Source organism: Symsagittifera roscoffensis, chromosome 10 (genome assembly GCF_963678635.1).
Source record: "Symsagittifera roscoffensis chromosome 10, txSymRosc1.1, whole genome shotgun sequence".
Classification (NCBI taxonomy): Eukaryota; Metazoa; Xenacoelomorpha; order Acoela; family Convolutidae; genus Symsagittifera; species Symsagittifera roscoffensis.
The window spans coordinates 17194514-17213431 of record NC_087071.1 but is presented as its reverse complement, the minus strand read 5'-3'; the positions used below and the strand labels follow the sequence as shown (position 1 = coordinate 17213431).

General features: G+C 34.8%; 1 protein-coding gene across 1 annotated transcript in view; it reads right to left on the bottom strand.

Moving 5' to 3' along the window:
• Positions 1-837: 837 nt before the first annotated feature.
• Positions 838-18918, bottom strand: part of LOC134855260 (GTP-binding protein 1-like) — a 51730-nt gene continuing 33649 nt past the window's right edge. The window contains exons 7-17 of the mRNA XM_063871727.1: positions 17693-17829; positions 14388-14488; positions 11013-11149; positions 9086-9209; positions 8352-8485; positions 7547-7672; positions 7136-7318; positions 4711-4846; positions 2742-2906; positions 2041-2176; positions 838-1372 (exon numbers count right to left, since the gene is read on the bottom strand). Coding sequence (XP_063727797.1) covers positions 1150-1372; positions 2041-2176; positions 2742-2906; positions 4711-4846; positions 7136-7318; positions 7547-7672; positions 8352-8485; positions 9086-9209; positions 11013-11149; positions 14388-14488; positions 17693-17829 — 1602 coding nt within the window. The 3' untranslated portion in view covers positions 838-1149. The remainder of the gene's footprint in view (positions 1373-2040; positions 2177-2741; positions 2907-4710; positions 4847-7135; positions 7319-7546; positions 7673-8351; positions 8486-9085; positions 9210-11012; positions 11150-14387; positions 14489-17692; positions 17830-18918) is intronic.

Below are 18918 nucleotides of genomic sequence, written 5' to 3'. Positions count from 1 at the left end.
AAATGGCTTTGCCAATATTTTCAATGAATCATACCAAAATGAACCAAAAACAAGCAATAAATCAATGAACTTCAAAAGCCCGCAAATAATTAGAAGTCCTTTGACTAATATGGCCTAATTTTCTAGACATTTTGAGCCAGTATAGAAATTTAAAAAAGAATTAACCAATGCCAAAAGCCTTCAAATCATTATTTTTTAGAATCATTCTCGAACTTAAACTTATGACATGATCGCTTTGTCAGCAATTTTTGAATTGTAGGCACATAAAACGCAAAGCTAAAGGGTTTGCCAGCCCGTAGTCCCAACCTAGCATCCCGAAAATAAGGGCGATTGTCCTGGGGTTAAATTGCTAAGGCACGAGTCATGTTCTTGCGTTTTGTTACGTTTCCGGGAGTCTGCAAGGAAACGTCTTTTCATTATGGTGCGTTTGTTAATTGCAGGATTAACTTTGGTGTGATAAGAGTTAAGATAAGGAATTCATACAGCATTAATTTTAATAGTGAAATGACTAGGTGTTAAAATGTACTGTGTACTGTGTTAAACTGGAAAATAGGATTTATATTGTTGTCGATTTAAATTGTTTAGTAGTGAAATGACTAAGTGTTAAAATGTACGGTGTTAAATTGTATGTCATTAAATTGTAAGACACCCTCGAAGTGAGCGACAGCAGCGGTTCTCCGCGAAGAGCAGAAAAGATAGAATAAAATTCCAAGATTTGCTTTCTACGGACTTACTATTTTTTATCTTAACTTCTCAGAAACTTGTTTCAAGAAAACAGCTAAGATTGAAAATGGCAGAAATCAAAAAGACAATTAAATTGTATTTAGATAAGTGAGATTAAACAATTATAGAACTGAATTGTAGTTTTGACAAGCACTAAGACCAAAACACATCGCAGCTAAAAACAACAACAGAAAAGGTTCAGAGAAATTATCTGCTATTTCAATTCATGATAGTATTTAAAAAACTTGCAACTTTCCAACAGAATCCTCTTTCAAAACCTCAACCATTTTGCAAAAAATATATATATATTAAGTTTGCTCAAGAAAAACTACCACGAAGTTTCATAATTCTATACCAGCTACAATAAAAGAGTTTGGTGCGTTTGTTTTGGAAACAACTTCAGTTTTTCCGTTCAGCATGTTTTTTTCATGTTTTCCCTGTTGTTGTTGTAGATATTGTCGTTGCTGTCGGTTGGGATGCATTGTTTACATTTGTTGTCGTGGATGGCGCTTGTTGTCTACTGTTAGTGTTGTTGTTTCCGTAGTTGTTATGTTCCTGGTTTTGACTGGATGTTTGTTGGGTGTTTTGAAAGTTGGCCCCCATAGTCGGTGGCCGCCTCTGTCTTGCTCCACCCCTTCGTCGCCCGTACCTGGTAAATGATTATTCAATAACTCTATTACAATCTCTTATAACGCTTATACTTAGTCATTTTTCCCTTCATACTATTTTTACATATCAAATCTGGCTGAATCACTAAAGAGGAGCCTTAAGCGCAAAAAAAAATAAATAGCCAACTGGCAGTTGGAAAAGAGCAATGAACGCAAGGAAACAAAAAATTTAACTTATTTTTGGAAAAACTTCAACTTTCGAATTTCAAAGTAAAAAATATATGGCCTCAACCATCTCTGAATTTCAAGATGATTTTGACACTTTTTGATAAAATTAACTCAATTTGAAAAAACTGCATTACTAGGTAAAATTTTCATTTCGGTGGGAAATCTAAAAATTTAAATCCACTTTCGAAACTAGAAGTCGCTGAAGTTTTTGATTACCACATTCGTATTTGGAGAGCAATTTAACTATCATTTAACAGATGAATTTGAAGTGAACTTTAAAAGTGCACATATAAAAGCATTAATATGTATGAACGCACATCTGTAGTTATCAGATACTTTTAAGACTTCTCCTGAAAAAAAAATCACCAAGACCTATATAAGAGTCTTCACTGCGTTCATTACTCTTAACAAATAAAGCCTGATAGGTGAGGCGTCGCTGAAAAAAAGCATTTTACAAACTAGTAAAATAAATTACATTTACCTGTTTCCCTGACCCTGACTGGATGTCCCCTCATTGCTGGCTGAGCTGTTGTTGGTGTTGCATTTGGGAGCATATCTGTTCCTGTAGTTGGGCTTCTGTGGCGTCTCAGAGGGGTGGTACACTTTAGTTATAGAACCTACAAACACACAACATTAAAATTAAGTTGGAAATCAAAAATATTTTTAAAATCAAAATTATGTTGAAGGTCAAAACTAAATTGAAAATCAAATTTAAATGAAAATCAGAATTAAAGTGAAAACCAAAACTAAACTGAAAACCAAAACCGTATATTTTACTTCGGATAAGGATTGTTGCTCATTTATCCCAATTAATGTCTCACAGATTTATTTTGAAAAAACTAAGAGTTGAATGATTTTTACGCGTTGAATAATTTCTAAAAATTAAATGCAAAACCAAACTGTAGCACAAAATCAAAACATATTTAGCTTCCGTTTAATCAAAACAACTAAAATTAATATTTTATGGTTCGAACATTTTAAGTTTTTGCTGGAGATCACATGATAATAAAAGAAAATTTCTTCTAACTTAACTAGTTTAGAGTAAATATTTTGAAATATATGTAATACAAAGAAAAAGACGTTTCAAACGTTTTTGAAGCTTTTTTTTGAAAAAAAAAACAGCTTTTTGCCATTATTTTGGGTCGTCTTAGTAAAGAGACCCACTGACGCTTTTGAACTCACCGACAGCCTTTGTCCTTCCCTCTCGGAACACTAGACGGGTGCCCACTCTGAGATACTCTGGGTGTTTTATGAATCTGAACCGGATCTTGGCCTTGTCTCCTGTCCTCAGAGCCTCCCTGTCCATCCACACTATGGCTGCTGTCTGTCTCACACTGCAGCAGTGCACTGAACAACAACAAGAACTATGACAACAAAAAAATACGAACAGAGAAATCAAAGACAGACGGATAAAAAACAAGGATAGCCGGTTGCTGTACCGAACACAGTTCAGATTTTCTCTTCTAACTTTATCTTACTAGTATACTATCAAAAGCTTTATTGCCAAATGATTAAAAAGCAACTTGAGCATAAAATGGGCCAAAGTGAACATTGGAGCAAAAACTTCACTCAGGTTTTTCTCGACACAATAAAAAAAATTGAAACTTCCTTTTATAACGACTGAATCAGGAATAAAAGGGCTGTAAAATATTACATCACTCAATCCCATCAGATATCCAATGTGGTACCTGATTGTACGCGAAAAAAAAATAAAGTACTAAAACACACCCAAAACAAAAGTTTGATTTCCACTTCAAGGTTACCGGATTGGGTTCTGTGCAAGTGGCACAAAATGTTCAGACTACAAAAATCGTTGGGAAGCTTTGAAATGAAAACAGCTAAATCTCAAAAATGAAGCGCGAATAAAAAAAATGCGCAGAAAGAACACTTAAGTCATTGCAGTTGCCTCGTCAAGGTGCAGCGCTTGATTTGCTTCTTATCAGCAAAACATAGTTTCAGAATGGCCACGAATTTGAATGGTTCAAAAAATGGACGCCTTAGTGCAGTGTCTATGTGCCCAGAGGGTTGTTCGTTTGTTCCAGGGAAAATTTGCTGGTTGCAGCGTCTCGTCCATAACTCACACTGCGACTGTGGCCCCTGATTCGGTAGATGCGAGACTTCAATTCCAGTTACTGAGAGGTCCACCTACTTTTATTGCTGCTCCTCTTTCGGTGATTCATCAAGATGTCTGACGGGGAGAAGGTATAACAGAGCTATGACGGTGGGACCACAAACATCCATTAAGTAACCGCTGAAAACGTCACGCAGGGACTAAATTTGGTTCCATAACAGAAGCTAGGGGCAAGTGTTGGACCAATAGAGGTCATCAGAAACGAGCTTAATCAATGCTTTTGAAGGTATTTGATTCAACCTGAGGAGGGCAGAGTCCTTGACTGGATTGGACCAGAGTAAGGGGTGTAAAAGTTAAAGAGTTTTAAGGATTTCAGCAGCACGATTGCTATCATGTCAGGATTTGAAGCACTCGGAACAACCCTTGGTAACACTTGGAAGTCCACAGTAAAGGAAAGTAGCCGAACACTAATTGGGCGTGGCTGGAAGATACCTTTATTGTGAGTGAGAATTCAATTCAGATTTTTGTTTTTCTCTAAATTATTTGCTTTATGAGTACAGCTTCAATGTAATTGGAAGCCGCTTATGTGAAGTATTTTGTCATTGGAGCCTTTGTGCCTTATCAATGTTATCATGGTGGTCGATCATTTAGTCAAGTAGGCTGCCATAAGACTTTTGAACTAGGGTTTAACTTGTCTGGGGAGGGTCTGTGGTTTCCAGTTTCATTTTTTTATCATAAAGTTTTCAGTACCGTTATCGTCATAGTATATGATACTTTCACAGCAACCGACTACTTTTTTTAAAAACCATATAGGTTCAAATATACTTTTTTTGACATGAAGTGATTCGATATTACTAATCCATGACCGCCGTTATTTTACTTAAATGGGATAGGCTAACTAAACCTACAGAACATTTATTGAAATGAAATAAATAATTATAACGGATTCTTAAACTGTTAATTAACCAAAAGATATCAAATTCTTTTTTATTTATTTATATTCTCAACTGCTAACTAATCAAAAAAAGGTTCAGATCTTCTAAGTTTTATGATATGAAGTTAAAAACAAGTATTACTAACCCATAGCCTGGTACTTGACAGATATGGTGGTGGGGTGGTGCAGTACTAGAATCTCCCCCTCGAACTCCCAGCAGGCGAAGGGCTTCAGCAGATTCGACACCAGTACCATGCCTTTTCTGATCTGGTTGCGCTTAATCTACGACATACGACATAATTGTTGAAAAAAAACTATTTTTAAGAATACTAGGATCAAATGTGAAAAAAACCGCCTAAAAATACGCCATTTGAAGGAAGCTTCAATTTCGTGAATCTTAGAAAATATCTTCGAAACTATTTTATAACAGTTATGTTATCGTCATACTTCCGCTTGTTTATATACCATCCTAGGACCTAGGATCATTTCAGTATCAAAATTGGTCCCAAACATAAGAACTCTCATTTACTGCTCACTCCTGAGCATAGTAAAAGCCATATCTACTAAAATGAAGACAAAAACAACAACACAAACACTAATAAATTAATTGTATATCAATTCTGCTGGCGCATTGAAGGACGTACAGGTAGATTATCTAAGTAGCTTCATAATTTAGAAAAAATAAATTTTAACTAGCGTTTAACGCACCTCCGGTGCTTCGAAAAACCGCATATATTGGAAACAACATCTGCAAATTTTTAGTGTACTCAGGGTTGGTAATTTCGAACCTTTTAATTTTTTTAAATTCCCATTTTAAAAGCGTCATCTTGAAAATTTAATGGGCCTCTGGAGAAATTTGGAGGCCAGATTTGCAATCACTGAGAGCACCCTACTATAGGGTTAGGAATTTTTTTAAACCTGTTTCCCGAAAAAAAAATTGAAAAAAAAACGTCTTGTCTCGGAAACTAATAGGATTTGAGCATTCAAATTAAGAGGCACGATTTGAGACGCCTGGGTGTACGCTGACAATGAGGTTGTATCTTCATCAATTTAGTAGTTTCAAACTTTTTGAATTTCTTTGTAGATAAGTTCTTTGAGAAATTTTGAAAAAATCAAAAAACGTCACATCTCGGAAACTAAAAGCATTTGAGCACTCGCGTTTAGCAGTCGCATGTTGCAAGATTTGCAATTTTTTAGAGTACCCTGACAACAGCGAATTATAGGGCTGCAAATTTCAAATTTTGAAAAATAATTAACTTCGAATCTCGAAAACTACAAAGAACTGAGCCGTCATATTTGGAGGCAAGATTCGCAATCTTTGAAATTACTCTGAAGGGACCCAACTACAGGGTTGGGAATATCAGAATTTACGAAAAAAAAATTAATACAAGTTTTCCGATAATTTTTTGAAAAAATCACAAAAAACGTCATATCTCGAAAATTACAAGAATTTGAACAATCATATTTCGAGGCAACATTTTAAACTCCTTAGAGTACTCTGACAGCACCCAACTACAAGGTTGGGAATTTCAAATTTTGAGAAATATTTAAATAAAATTTTCTGAAAATTTTTGAAAAAAATCACAAAAAACCTCATAACTCAAAACTACAAGGATTTGAGCAGTCATATTTGGAGGCAAGATTCGCAATTCTTGATAGTGCTCTGACAGTACCCAACTACAGGGTTGGGAATTTCAAGTTTTGTAAATTCATTTCTTATTTGAAATTTCTGAAAATTTTTGAAAAATCTCAAAAATCGTCTTATCTCGTTAAGTAAAATGATTCGGGCATTCAAAACTGGAGGCCAAATTCGCAACCCCTAATTCAATATTGGGCTGCTTAATTTAAACTCGGTAAAATAACCACTAAAATCAAATTGGAAAATCGAAAAAAAAATTCTTAACCATTGCAATATACGATATAGCTTAAACATGTAAAAAATAATACGTTGAAAAAGCTTAAACATGGCGAGATAAAGAAGCCCGCATTTAAATATATAATAGACGAGATAGTGAAGCCCGCATTTAAATATATAATAGACGAGATAGTGAAGCCCGCATTTAAATATATAATAGACGAGATAGTGAAGCCCGCATTTAAATATATAATAGACTAGATAGTGAAGCCCGCATTTAAATATATAATAGACGAGATAGTGAATCCCACATTTAAATATATTATAGACGAGAAAGTGAAGCCCGCATTTGAATATATAATAGACGAGATAGTGAAGCCCGCATTTAAATATATAATAGACGAGAAAGTGAAGCCCGCATTTAAATATATAATAGACGAGATAGTGAAGCACGCATTTAAATATATAATAGACGAGATAGTGAAGCCCGCATTTAAATATATAATAGACGAGATAGTGAAGCCCGCATTTAAATATATAATAGACGAGATAGTGAAGCCCGCATTTAAATATATAATAGAAAATAGATTGTTGGATCTTGTCATATTTCTCCCTCACAATGGTAATTAAATTAAAAGTTTTCACCCTTTTTAAGAAATAATTCATTAAAGACTAAATTTTGTATTTTAAATTGATTTTAGAAACAGTTTACCTACCTTTTTCAGCGCGAATGAAGCAGTTTGACCGCCAGTTACAAACTTGACAGGAAGTCTCTTTCTGTGGATGCTCTTTATAGGAACAGGACTGAATTCGCCAAATGCGTCTGGCCCGAGGAGGAGAGTATCATTGAGAGATATTGTGCCTCTAAGCATGGTCCCCGCGACTACTGTGCCGACACCCTAAAAGAAATCAAATCAATTCTATACACATTTTCGAGCGTGCAAATTCAACTCATTTCCCTTTTGTTTCAAAACGCATTTTATGTTATAAAAAATATCCAACAGACAAAAAATAGGAAAGAGTCATTAAAAGCAAGGGAAAAAGTACTGATTTCTTTTTAGAATAAGTCTTAGCTTTCGACTTTCCAAGTCTGATTTACCTAGCAACAGATACTGTAACAGACTGACCGGCACAGAGTATATGTCGTCTATCTGGAACTCGGCTGGCTCGTTGGCTCTCGGCAGAGATCTGGCCGAGAGGAGGTTGAGGAACATCTTCAACAAGTCCAGATTTTGACCTGTCACATTGGAGATCTAACAAATAACAAATGCAGGAAGTACATTTTACACAAAACTACATGTTTTTAAAATATTTTCAAAAAGCGTATGAAAAAGCGTATGAAAACATTTCAAAAAATCGTATTAAAACACCTCCTTTTTCGGAAAATATTCACCTCGTTAAAATACCCTATATAATCAGGCGCGGATCAAGGATGTTCTTGCGCTTTTTGGGTCCACAAACTAATTTATAGAACTTCAGATCATTTTCCGAAAAATTTTTTGCGCCACAAGCTCTTTTCAAAAATCAGGCCAAGTACTTTTGAGAGCGCTTCCCTCACAAAATTAGTATAAATTGGCGCGCGCTAAAAGCGCCTCTAGAAAATTTTTAGGGTCGGTCAACCCAAAATGGATTTCGCAAATTAATATCAAAGAGGATCCTTTGGGTGGTGAAAGGGTAAGATTGAAGAGGGAGGGGGATATATCCAGTATGATACCCTACCAATCAGAAAGCAGAACACTTTTGTCCCAGGAAAAAGCGATCACCCCCACATATTTGTATTAAGTGGGAGGAAACAGATTTATTTGACAAAACTTTTTATATGAAGGGGTGGAGAGTGTATAGTAGGAACAAAAATGAGGTCTTGTCGAATATGTCCCGGGATTCTAACTCTTAATCTCTTTTGTGAGACTAAACAATATTCTTATACTATACCTGGAAAATTGGACAGACTCTTTCTGAGGTGAAGTTGGTAGCTGTTACCACTACATCGTTAGTGTTTTGGATGAAGATGGGGATTTTTCTACAGCCCTGCGATTTCAGGATACGTTGCAACAACTTGAGAGTGTCTGAAACAAAACATATACTTAAATTGTTATTTGCAAGGAATCGCGGCGCTTTCTCTCTTTGCACCAACTGTACATTTTTAGACAATGGGCACACCTTGGACAACTTTTCGGGAACAGAATATACTCATTATGCATCTACCTCGTTGTCAGAAGATTAAGATATTCTGAAGAAGGATTTTCGCAAAAACCCAAGGCAAGCAATCCCAAGCAGAGATTTGCATACATAACAAAAAAAAACTTTTTAAAAATCCAAGTTAAAAATTTTTTAACTTTTAAATCCAGGCGAATCTGCAATATGCTAACACCGGCAAAAATGGTAGAAAAATAACTTTAAACCAGATAAAAAAAATAAGCTTTCGAATATAAATCAAAATTTTCCGCCCCTGCGATTCGATCCAAAAACCTCAAGCTTATGAAGCAGGCATTTTCGTCGCGGAGCCAACTGCCATAACTGCCTCTTATAGTTCACACATAACTTTAATATGAAGATAAAACACATGGTACTAAAACGCTCGCCAATTACAGTGCGCACTATTTTAAGCGAATTGGTCTTAAAAATGAAATCGTACTATAACAATGAGATCCAACAACTTTTCTTACCTTTGAGGACGTTTTCTGGACACATGTCTATTTTGGTTACCACCACGAACACTGGCACATTGAGAGCCAGAGCCAGTCCCAAGTGCTCCTTAGTCATGCCCACCACACCCGCATTGGAGCCAACCTGAATTTTATAGTCTATCGGGAATTGTCTTATTGGAAGTGTAATACAGAGGCGAAGCTGCACTTCTCGAACATAAGCGAGAAAATATTGATAACTAGCTCTAGGAAACATAGCCAAGAGACAGTTGGAAACGAGTAATGAACGCAAGGAAACAAAACTAACTTGCAAGAGAAAAAAATTTAAGCCTTAAGGTCTTTGAATTCCACGAACAATTTATGATTGGTGCTCTTTTGACACAATTAACCCAATTTGAGAAACCTGAATTAATAGGTAAAATTTTTAATTCGCTGGGAAATCTGATAAATAATTTTCGTTGGTGATATATTACAAAAGGTGTTAGGTTCAATTTCAGTGGCTGGATCACTTTTTGTTATACTTCGCACATTATTTATAATTTATTTCAAAAGCCGAATTTTTTGGCAAAACAAGCGTACAATTTGAATTTTTGAATAGCATTTCATTTGGCAGAGTAATGTAATTACAAAAACTATTTTATAGTATGTACAATTGATTATATTATGCATTATAGCTCTCAAATTCAATACACGCACGAAACTCAAAATTACCACCTATGATAACATATTATCTTTTCCTTTTCGAAACTAGAAGTGGATCACGTTTTTCGAGACCTTAAAATTTTTGCTGTTCGATAGTGGACTTTGCCTTTTAACAAAAGAAATGACTTGAATTGAAAAAGAAACCATAAGTCGAGCTGCAAAAAAAAATTGAGCGTGAACAAATTTTAAGACTCATTTTAAGCGTGAACAAATTTTAAGAACAAATTTTAAAAAAAAATCACTAAGACCTATAAAAGAGTACTCACTACGTTCATTAATCTCAAAAACTACACGTAAAATATGGAAAATTAGCCAAATTTGAGAAACCATGTGAAAAGGAAATTTTTCATTCATCAGGGAAATCTAGAATTTAAAATCCACATTCGAAACCAGAATTCATTCACTTTTTGCGACATTTTCTATATTGTTGTAGAGAGCGTAGTTTGCCTACCATTCGGCAAACGCAATTGAATTGAACTTCAAATGTTAAACCCCGAAAAATCAATAGTCAAGTACAAAATAAACACAGAGGCGAAGCTGCACTTCACAAACACTAGCGATAAACCGACAAAAAAGCAGCTATACAAATAAGAAACGAAAAAAAAACAGAAATAAGACTCGAATTAGGAAGACTTTTGCAGCGAGTCGGATTCGAACATCCGACTTCGAGTTTGGGAGTCTCGCGTCCTTCACGGTCGCTTATCAATCGTCAAACTTAAGCCACAAATAAAGCAGAGATTAGATGCTATGAAATTTCCAATGCTGCAGACCGTGATTATAGCAAAAGAACCACCAAATGAGTATTTTTATTTGCGAGTTAAATTGGAAAAAAAATTAGAGTCAAACTAACACACTACGCTCGCTATTTGAAAATGAAGATAAGTTTCACATGATAGTTGCTTCCTTCTCTTTTGGTATGTAGTGTAATTAAGACTAATTTTAAAATCATTTCACTAACATTTAACTATTGTCTTATTCTAATAATAATATTAACGCGTTTAAAAAATCTTTATATCTTTTTCTTGAGCCTCACATTTGATTATACAAAATTGCAAAGTTTTGAGCTTATTGAGCTTGAATTACTTCTAAGTGGTCGCTTAATAAAAAAAAACACTCGAATATAGCAAAGATGTAAGATGATAATGATAATACAAAACATATATTATGACTGCCATATATGTTTTTAATGAAATGTACGAGACCAATTCGCCAGTTGCCCTTGTGAGTCTTCTTGGAATATACATACCATAAGCATGGAGAAGTCTGGGAGGTGTCCTGTCATTCCAAATATGGTAGTCTTCAGGTACTTCTCGTGTCCGGCCAAGTCTATGAAGGTGACCACTTTGGAGGCACGTCTACATACCACTTGCCAATCCACGCTGCCTAAAAAACACAAACATATTCTTCAATTTTGAAATTATAATAAATAATAATAAACTGTTTCAGGCTCGAAACCAGACAATTACAAGGTTTAGGTACAAATTATAATCCAGTATTAAGTCCGAGGAACGTCAGGCGATCAAATGGCCCGTTTTCTAACGTCCATGAAAAAATTCGAAAACTCGAAGAAGCCAGTACATCACGTTAAAGCTCTTCAATTTCAAGAAAATTTTATCATTGACACTAAAAATTATTGAAAACCAGATCTAAATTTGAGCAAGATGAGATTTTAGATGTTTATGTTTAAAAAAAAGATGAAAAATCAAACGACACCAATAAGTGTCTTCGCTGTGTCCATTGACTTTTCAATCAGAAAGTATTGAATTGGTTTCGATAATATTGAATATATTTCATAACAGCAAAATTATGGAAAATTAGCGGAATTCGAAAAAGTTTTCACTTTTGAAACTCGGAATTTGATAAAAATTCATTTTGTGTAACACTCTTCATTAAATTTACACTCGGCACCATCGTTTCCTGTTTTTTAGAAGTCACTTTCAGTGCCACGTAAAACTGAAAATGCATTGAAAAATACATTATTATGCTCCATTTTTTTTAAATCGAAAACATATCGCTTGGGACACTCAAAACGAAAATCAGTAAAGCAAACTTAAACACTTTTTATTTTCCACTTCTTCAATTATTAAATCTTTTAAAGTTTTTTCCTGCAAAAACAAACGAAAAAATCACAAGACATCGATACATGTCTGAACTACGTTGACAACACTAAAAAACTGTCTGATATTGAAAGTGATAGCCTAAAGACACGATGCTTACCAAATGAAAATCTGCTCACTAGTTATTTAGAATTCAACGAAGTTCATATAAGAAAGATTTGAAGAAAAACAAATGAGAAAAAAATCAACATTGAGGTGCTCATCATTTTCTACGTGTTTCTACTAAATTGTATTATACCTCCAATGTAAAAAATGACAGAGCCTGTGTCTGATTTCTTTGCAGCTAAATGTATGAAATTGCAAGATAGACTTAAGGAACAATGCGCGCGCCAACTAAAGTTCTGCCTGCTAGTCAATTAGAATCAACTAAGTTCATTCCAGAAAAAAAAAGAAACGAAAAACAATTTTGAAAAAGATTAAAAAAAAAACATTTTGTAATTTCTTAGTGATGAGTAATTTCAAAACAAAATTATGCATCCAATTCTGAAATAACTGGAAATGGTCTGATTTGTTCACATTTAATTAAAGAAAATGGAAGCGACAAAATACATTGCGTGTCAACTGAAAACTCCACTTAATGGAACTTGATGCATATCCCGCTATTCATAAATGCATTAATATGTATGAATGCACATCTGACTATTTAAAATTTTTTTCTGAAAAAACATAGCCAACTGACAGTTGGAAAACTAATCAACAGAAAAAATCCTGACTTGTTTTTTGACAAACTTCAACTTTCGAATTACAAAGAAAAAATATATGACTTTAAAGCTCTTTGAAATTCAAGAAAAATTTATAATGGGGGCTTTTTTGATTTCAAAAAACTGGATAAATATGATAATTTTTTATTCCGCTAGGAAATCTTAAATTGAATTTCACTTTCGAAACTTTGGAGTTCGTTTATGTTTTTTCGCTCATTTTTGACGTTCGTATTTGGAGACTGCTACTTGTTTTTGGAATTTCACTGAAAAATTTGTTCCGCTGGAAACTCAAAATTAAAATCAAGTTTCGAAGTTTGCCCTCATTTTAACAAAAGAAATGAACAGAACATACAAAGAATTAAAATTCAAATCACGAAAAATCAAATTTGAGCCTGAACAAACGAGGACTTTTACTGAAAAAAAAAACAAACGAAAAGTCATCACGATCTGTATAAGAGTCTTAACTACGTTAACCGACTCTTATTAAATCTAGCATCAGACTGCACGTTGTTGTTTTCTTTTAAATCCACCTTAGCGCCTCAAATGACCATAAATTATTTGGCAAAGTTAAACTGACGCAAAATAGGCGAAACAAATTTGTTCGTGACTTCCACATTAACTGACACAGCTCGTCTAGTTATTAATCCTGCCAGGTCATAATAAATATAGGACATTGCAAAACCTGAATTTCATTAAGATAAAAACACTCAAACTAAAGAATAAAAACAAATGGCAGTTGGAAAAGATTAATGAACGCAAATAAACAAAAAAAACACGGACTTTGTTGAAATTTTTTTTCGATTTTCAAAAAAAAGAAATGGATACCCTTTAAGCTCTTTGAACTTTCGAATTTCAAAGAAAAAAATAGATGCCCTTTAAGCTCTTTGAAATTTTAGAACAATTTATGATTGACTCTTTTCTGATAACATTAACCCAACTTGAGAAAACTGGATCAATAGATAAAGTTTTTATTCCGCTAGAAAACTAAAAATTAAATTCCACTTTCAACAAATAGAAAAGTTTCACCTTTTTTCGCGCCATTCCCACGTTCGTATTTGGAGAGTGCTATTTACGTCACTTTCAGCAGATGAATTTCAATTGAACTCAAAAAGTGCATATACACCTAGATGCATTCATAAATGCATTAATATGTATGAATGCACATCTGTAGTTATTAAAGCATTTTAAGATTTTTTTGCCGAAAAAAAAAACAATGAAAAAATCACCAAGACCTATATAAGAGTCTTCACTACGTTGATTACTCTTAATCAACGTCACTCCGACAGTTTATGGCTCTGCAAACGGTGATTTCCGAAACGGTTGTTCCGTAATGCTGGTCAAAAAGACGCTTAAGAGAAATAAATGAAATCAACTGCCTCTTAGAAGCATATCACTCACTGCTGTTCTTATTTGTTCTCATATATCGGAACTTTTTAGAAGACAATAATTTCTTTTTCATGAGAGATCTGCCCGAAGCCAATTATGCAAATTATCACAGAAGATCGAGCAGAATAGGGCTGGCGGTTTGTGACATTCCGAATAAAAATCAATAGAGCTCTTCTTAGCTGTAGGCACTCTGCAAAAGAGCGCTTTAATAAAAACCATTTGACGTGAACATGTTCAAGATTCACGGATGCTTGGCTTTTCAACAAGTGAACAAATACTTATCTATACGCAAGTATATGGTAAAATTATCTCAAATTAAAATTTGAACGTTCTACTTAAATGTAACTTTGAAGCAATTGAGAGGTTTCCAAATCTCTTGTATGGAAACCACTATATAATGCTCCAATAATGACTGACCGTGTCCATCTGACTTGTTCACGACTTGTCCCATCTGATCAAATCCGAGAATGTCATTGCCCACTGAACTAGTTCTCCCAGTCTCCATCTCGTGCTTGTGCCTAAACACAGCAACAAAACATTAGTCGACAGAGCGTTGGAAAAAGGTTGAAAAACTCAAGGAAAACTGGTTAAAAAAATGATTCGCAACTTTCTAAACAATTTATAATTTTCGACGACAAAATGCCTGACTTGAAAGCTATTCGAACTTCAAGAACACTGTATAATTAATACTTATTTGATAACATGAACCAAATTTTAGAAACTGGATCACATGTAAGCTTTTTAACACCACTGGAAATTTCGAAACAAGAAGTCGATCATGTTTTTTCCAGCAATTTGCGCTTCGTTAATTGCAAAAAGGAATTTGAATTGAACTTGAAAAATGAATCTATACATCAGAGCATCAATCAGATTGCGGGATTTTTCTGGAAAAATTTCACAGGAAGCCTTTTCGTTAATTAACATTAAATACCCCATAAGCCACATAGTAAAACCTACTCGCCCCTGAACAAGTTAAACGCTAGTTAAACGCAATAGTTAAACACTAGGAGCCCAGCTCAACTTTAGCTGGAGGTAACTGGTTGATAAATGTACTGATGGTAAAGTTATATGGCAATTTTCAAAATGTCAAAAATTGGACATTTACCAAGTCCATAGCTGACTAATATCAACAAAAGTACGGACAACAAGCTTTTGCACGAAGATTACATCTCCGTTTGATTAATTTCGCTTTTTCAGAATTGACACGATCATTTTGGGGAAATTGAATTAAGTCCAAAAATATGTGAAAAGCTCAATTATTTCCTTACAGAGTCCATAGCGAATTCCTTACAGAAATTTAATAGCGGATCCCTTGTTCTTTCCATTGAACTCTTAATCTCAGATTTGGCACCGTAGTTTTCTGGTAAATCAAACACTTTCCAAAAGAACCAAATCTACAAAAACCACGACGTTGCCGCTTTGAAGCAAAATGTTTTTAGCATTTTTCCCGATTGAAACATTTAACTCAGAGTTGGCAGAGTAATTTTTGACAAAAGTCTCCGAAAAATGGTCTCGAAATATAAAACTAAAACACGTGTAAAATCCTATGTAATTTTCTACAGAATTTAGGGCGTAGCTGCTTATGCACTGGAAAAGTTTCTTCACCCTGCTTTTCGGATTAAAATGCTATCTCAGATTTGGCAGGGCGTTTTTGAGAGCAGTCAAAAAGGACAATAACTAAAGCGATAACTTTTTTCATTAAAAATGGGGCGACACCAGTTGTGCAACGAAGATTCGCAAAATCTGTTGTTTCGATTAAACCTTTAACCTCAGATTTGGCAAGACAATTTTCTAAGACATTTTCCTAGGCCAAAATTTGGACATTTTCTAAGGCCAAAACAAGTCTTTTCTACAAAAAATTAAGGTATAAAAACCAATACAGGGGAGATTCCCAGAATACTCTTCTTTGATTGAAACCTTAATCTTGTCATGCTAGCTTCGAAAAAAAAGAAAAAATAATTCAAAAAAATGGGAAAAAAACCCCCACTGATATTTTCCAAGATCATAGAAGGGTCAGTGAAAAAAAGAGACTAGCGGAATATAGAGGCACATAGGCAAAAACCAGTATCTCTTCCAGTATCTCTATAGGTTAAAAAATCCCCCACTGATATTTTCCAAGATCATAGAAGGGTCAGAGAAATAAAAAAGAGACTAGCGTAATAGACGCACATAGGTAAAAACCAGTATCTCTATTGGAAAATCGATCAACTAGTTCTCAAGAAAAATAAGAATTTCTTGCGATAAGTGCAAAAATTTTCATAAGCGTCTCAAAGAATAATTAAAAAATAATAATAAATCACATACAGTTTCATAATACCTGTTTTTCATCAAACAGGAACTAGCCACCAATAAACCAGATAGGAAAAGATAATGCAATGCGCTAACCAGCTATAAAATGCAATTGTACCACCAAAAATTTGACACATTTATTTGCGACTTAGGTTCGAAAAAAGTGGATAACGTAAAATGACACGACCCCCCGCGGCTCTTTCCTTTTCTCCCACCTGCAAAATTTATAGAGTAATTTTTCTGTTCACATTGTCGAATTGTTGTAACATTTGGCACGCGGACTAATAAGGCCATAACAAACATACTTGGTATTCATATTCAACCTTGTAAAACTACTCGTTATACCATGAAATCGATGCTCATGTGAGGTGGGGGGGGGAGAGAAAAGAGCATGTGTAATGAGCATGTTACAGAAGAACCGACTAAGTTTTCAGATGAAGGTAAAACTGGGGTTTAACAGTTGTGGTCTTATAATAACAGGAGACATTTTTTGGATCGATAATTAACATTTATTACACAGAGACGAAATTGCACTTCGCAAGCAAAAATATGACCGATAACTCTGCTTAGAAAAACTGGACGAGTGAAACTTTGAGTCTACATAATTGCTAAGTGACGCAAGCCAATTATGACGCATTAGCAGTCAATTTGAAAAAAAAATTACCAACTAACATGCCTCAATTTATAGAGCGGACGCATTTTAATTAGTATACGAAAAAGTTCATTAAAACCCTCCGAACCTGCCCAGGTTCGAATCTTCTTTTTTGTTGCGGGTATCTTTCTCTACCTCTACGCTACAGATCCATGATACCTTGAAGCTAAAGTGAAACTTGTAATATAATAGACTGGTTAATAACATTAGCATTGGCTGTACTTTATAGCTGGTTATTGATCAAAATGAACATTTTCAAAACGAACAAAAATATTTGCGACTTAGGTTGGAAAAAAGGGAGTTCAAACTATCATACAAGCTTTGCTTGTGAAATAACAGCAAACAGAAACTGTTGCCCAACAAACAGCATATAATGTTCCAACCACAATTACTATTATCGTGCTAGACGATTTCAAAAAAAAATATTTTCAAATGAACCATTCAAAAGTTATAACACAGAGGAGAAAATGACAAGCGAGAAAACGTTGAGGTAGCTCTTAAAGGGATTCGATAACCGACATGAAGATTAGTTAGCACTTGTTCTGGAACCCACCGCATTGCAAATTTTTTCAAAGGCCCATGTGCTTCGCCGATAACCGCCAGCCTTTTACAAACAGTTCGCGTCTCGATTCTGGTAAGCATGCAAAACAACTAAGCCTCACTGCATTTAAGTCATTTTACACTGAATAGTGTCGCAAAGAATTCTCGTTCCGCATACCAAAAAAAAATCTTTTTTCAGCACGCCTCCACCGTTGAGCTAGCACCGAATCGTGTATAATACCTGAAGAGACTCTGTCTAGCATTGCCTCTTCCATCGTCCAAGATGCCATTAGTGAGTACTCCCAGTAGAGTACTCTTGCCCGCATCCACATTGCCCACCACAGCCACACGCACTTCTATGAAGTCACACTCATCCACCTGAACAGAACACAAATGTCACTACAATTAGCAACAACGGCTAACAGCTCCAGCCTATAGAAGAAAATATAGTTATGAAGAACAAAACATATGAACATAAATATATATAATTTTTAGCCCAAGCCAACTGATATTTGGAAAAGAGAAATGAACGCAAGGAAACTGAGAAAAAAACTGACTTGTTTCTTCAAAAACCTTCAACTTTTCAACTTCGATGAAAAAATTAGATGGCCTTAAAGCTCTTTGAATTTGTGGAACAGTTTATGCTGGACACTTCTCTGTTCAAATTAACCCAATCTGGATCAATAGGCAAAACGTTTCCAGTTCTCTTTGTTATTTATTTCTCGTTGTTAATGGTAGAATTGCATTTATTTTAGTTTGAATGTGATTTGGGGAAGTTTGAATGTGAACGGGAAGAATGTGATTTGGGGAAGTTTGAATGTGAACGTTTGAATGTGAACGGGAACTAGGGAGTGATTTGGGACCAAGTGAGCAATCTTCCCCCTGAATCAATTAGGGAGATCGTTCACTTGGTTAAAAGTAATATTTTCACCGAATCAGATTTTAGCATAAAACATGAAAGCCTTACTTTTTAAATTTGCCATTTAATTTTAGAGCGAGATTGTTCATTTGGTCTATTCAGGGAAAATATTGCACGGATGGGCCGTCAAATGTTTTTCATCCAAACTTATGATAAGCAATTTTAACTTGAAAACAAAAACGAAAGAGACATTGATTAAAATCAGACTAATCGTATCAAGGCAAACCCTTGAGAGTACCGACTGCCCTTTAACTGGTTTCGAATAGTTTTTGGCAAATTAAACATTGACAAGCTAAGAGCTTTAATATCAAAATTTAATTGTTAATTTATGAGTCATAGATGGAATTATTAAGACCAATCAGTTTGTCTCAATTCAATTTCGAACGATTTTGAAATATAAACGAGCAGTATCGACAGACTGGTTTCAGGTTACTATAGTGGTGAGCACACCCACCGAATCGCTTGCAGATCCAGAGGAGACCGATTCCCCGAGGGAGCAAATATTCTCTCTAAAATTGGTCTGAAAAAAAAACAACACCTCGAGCATA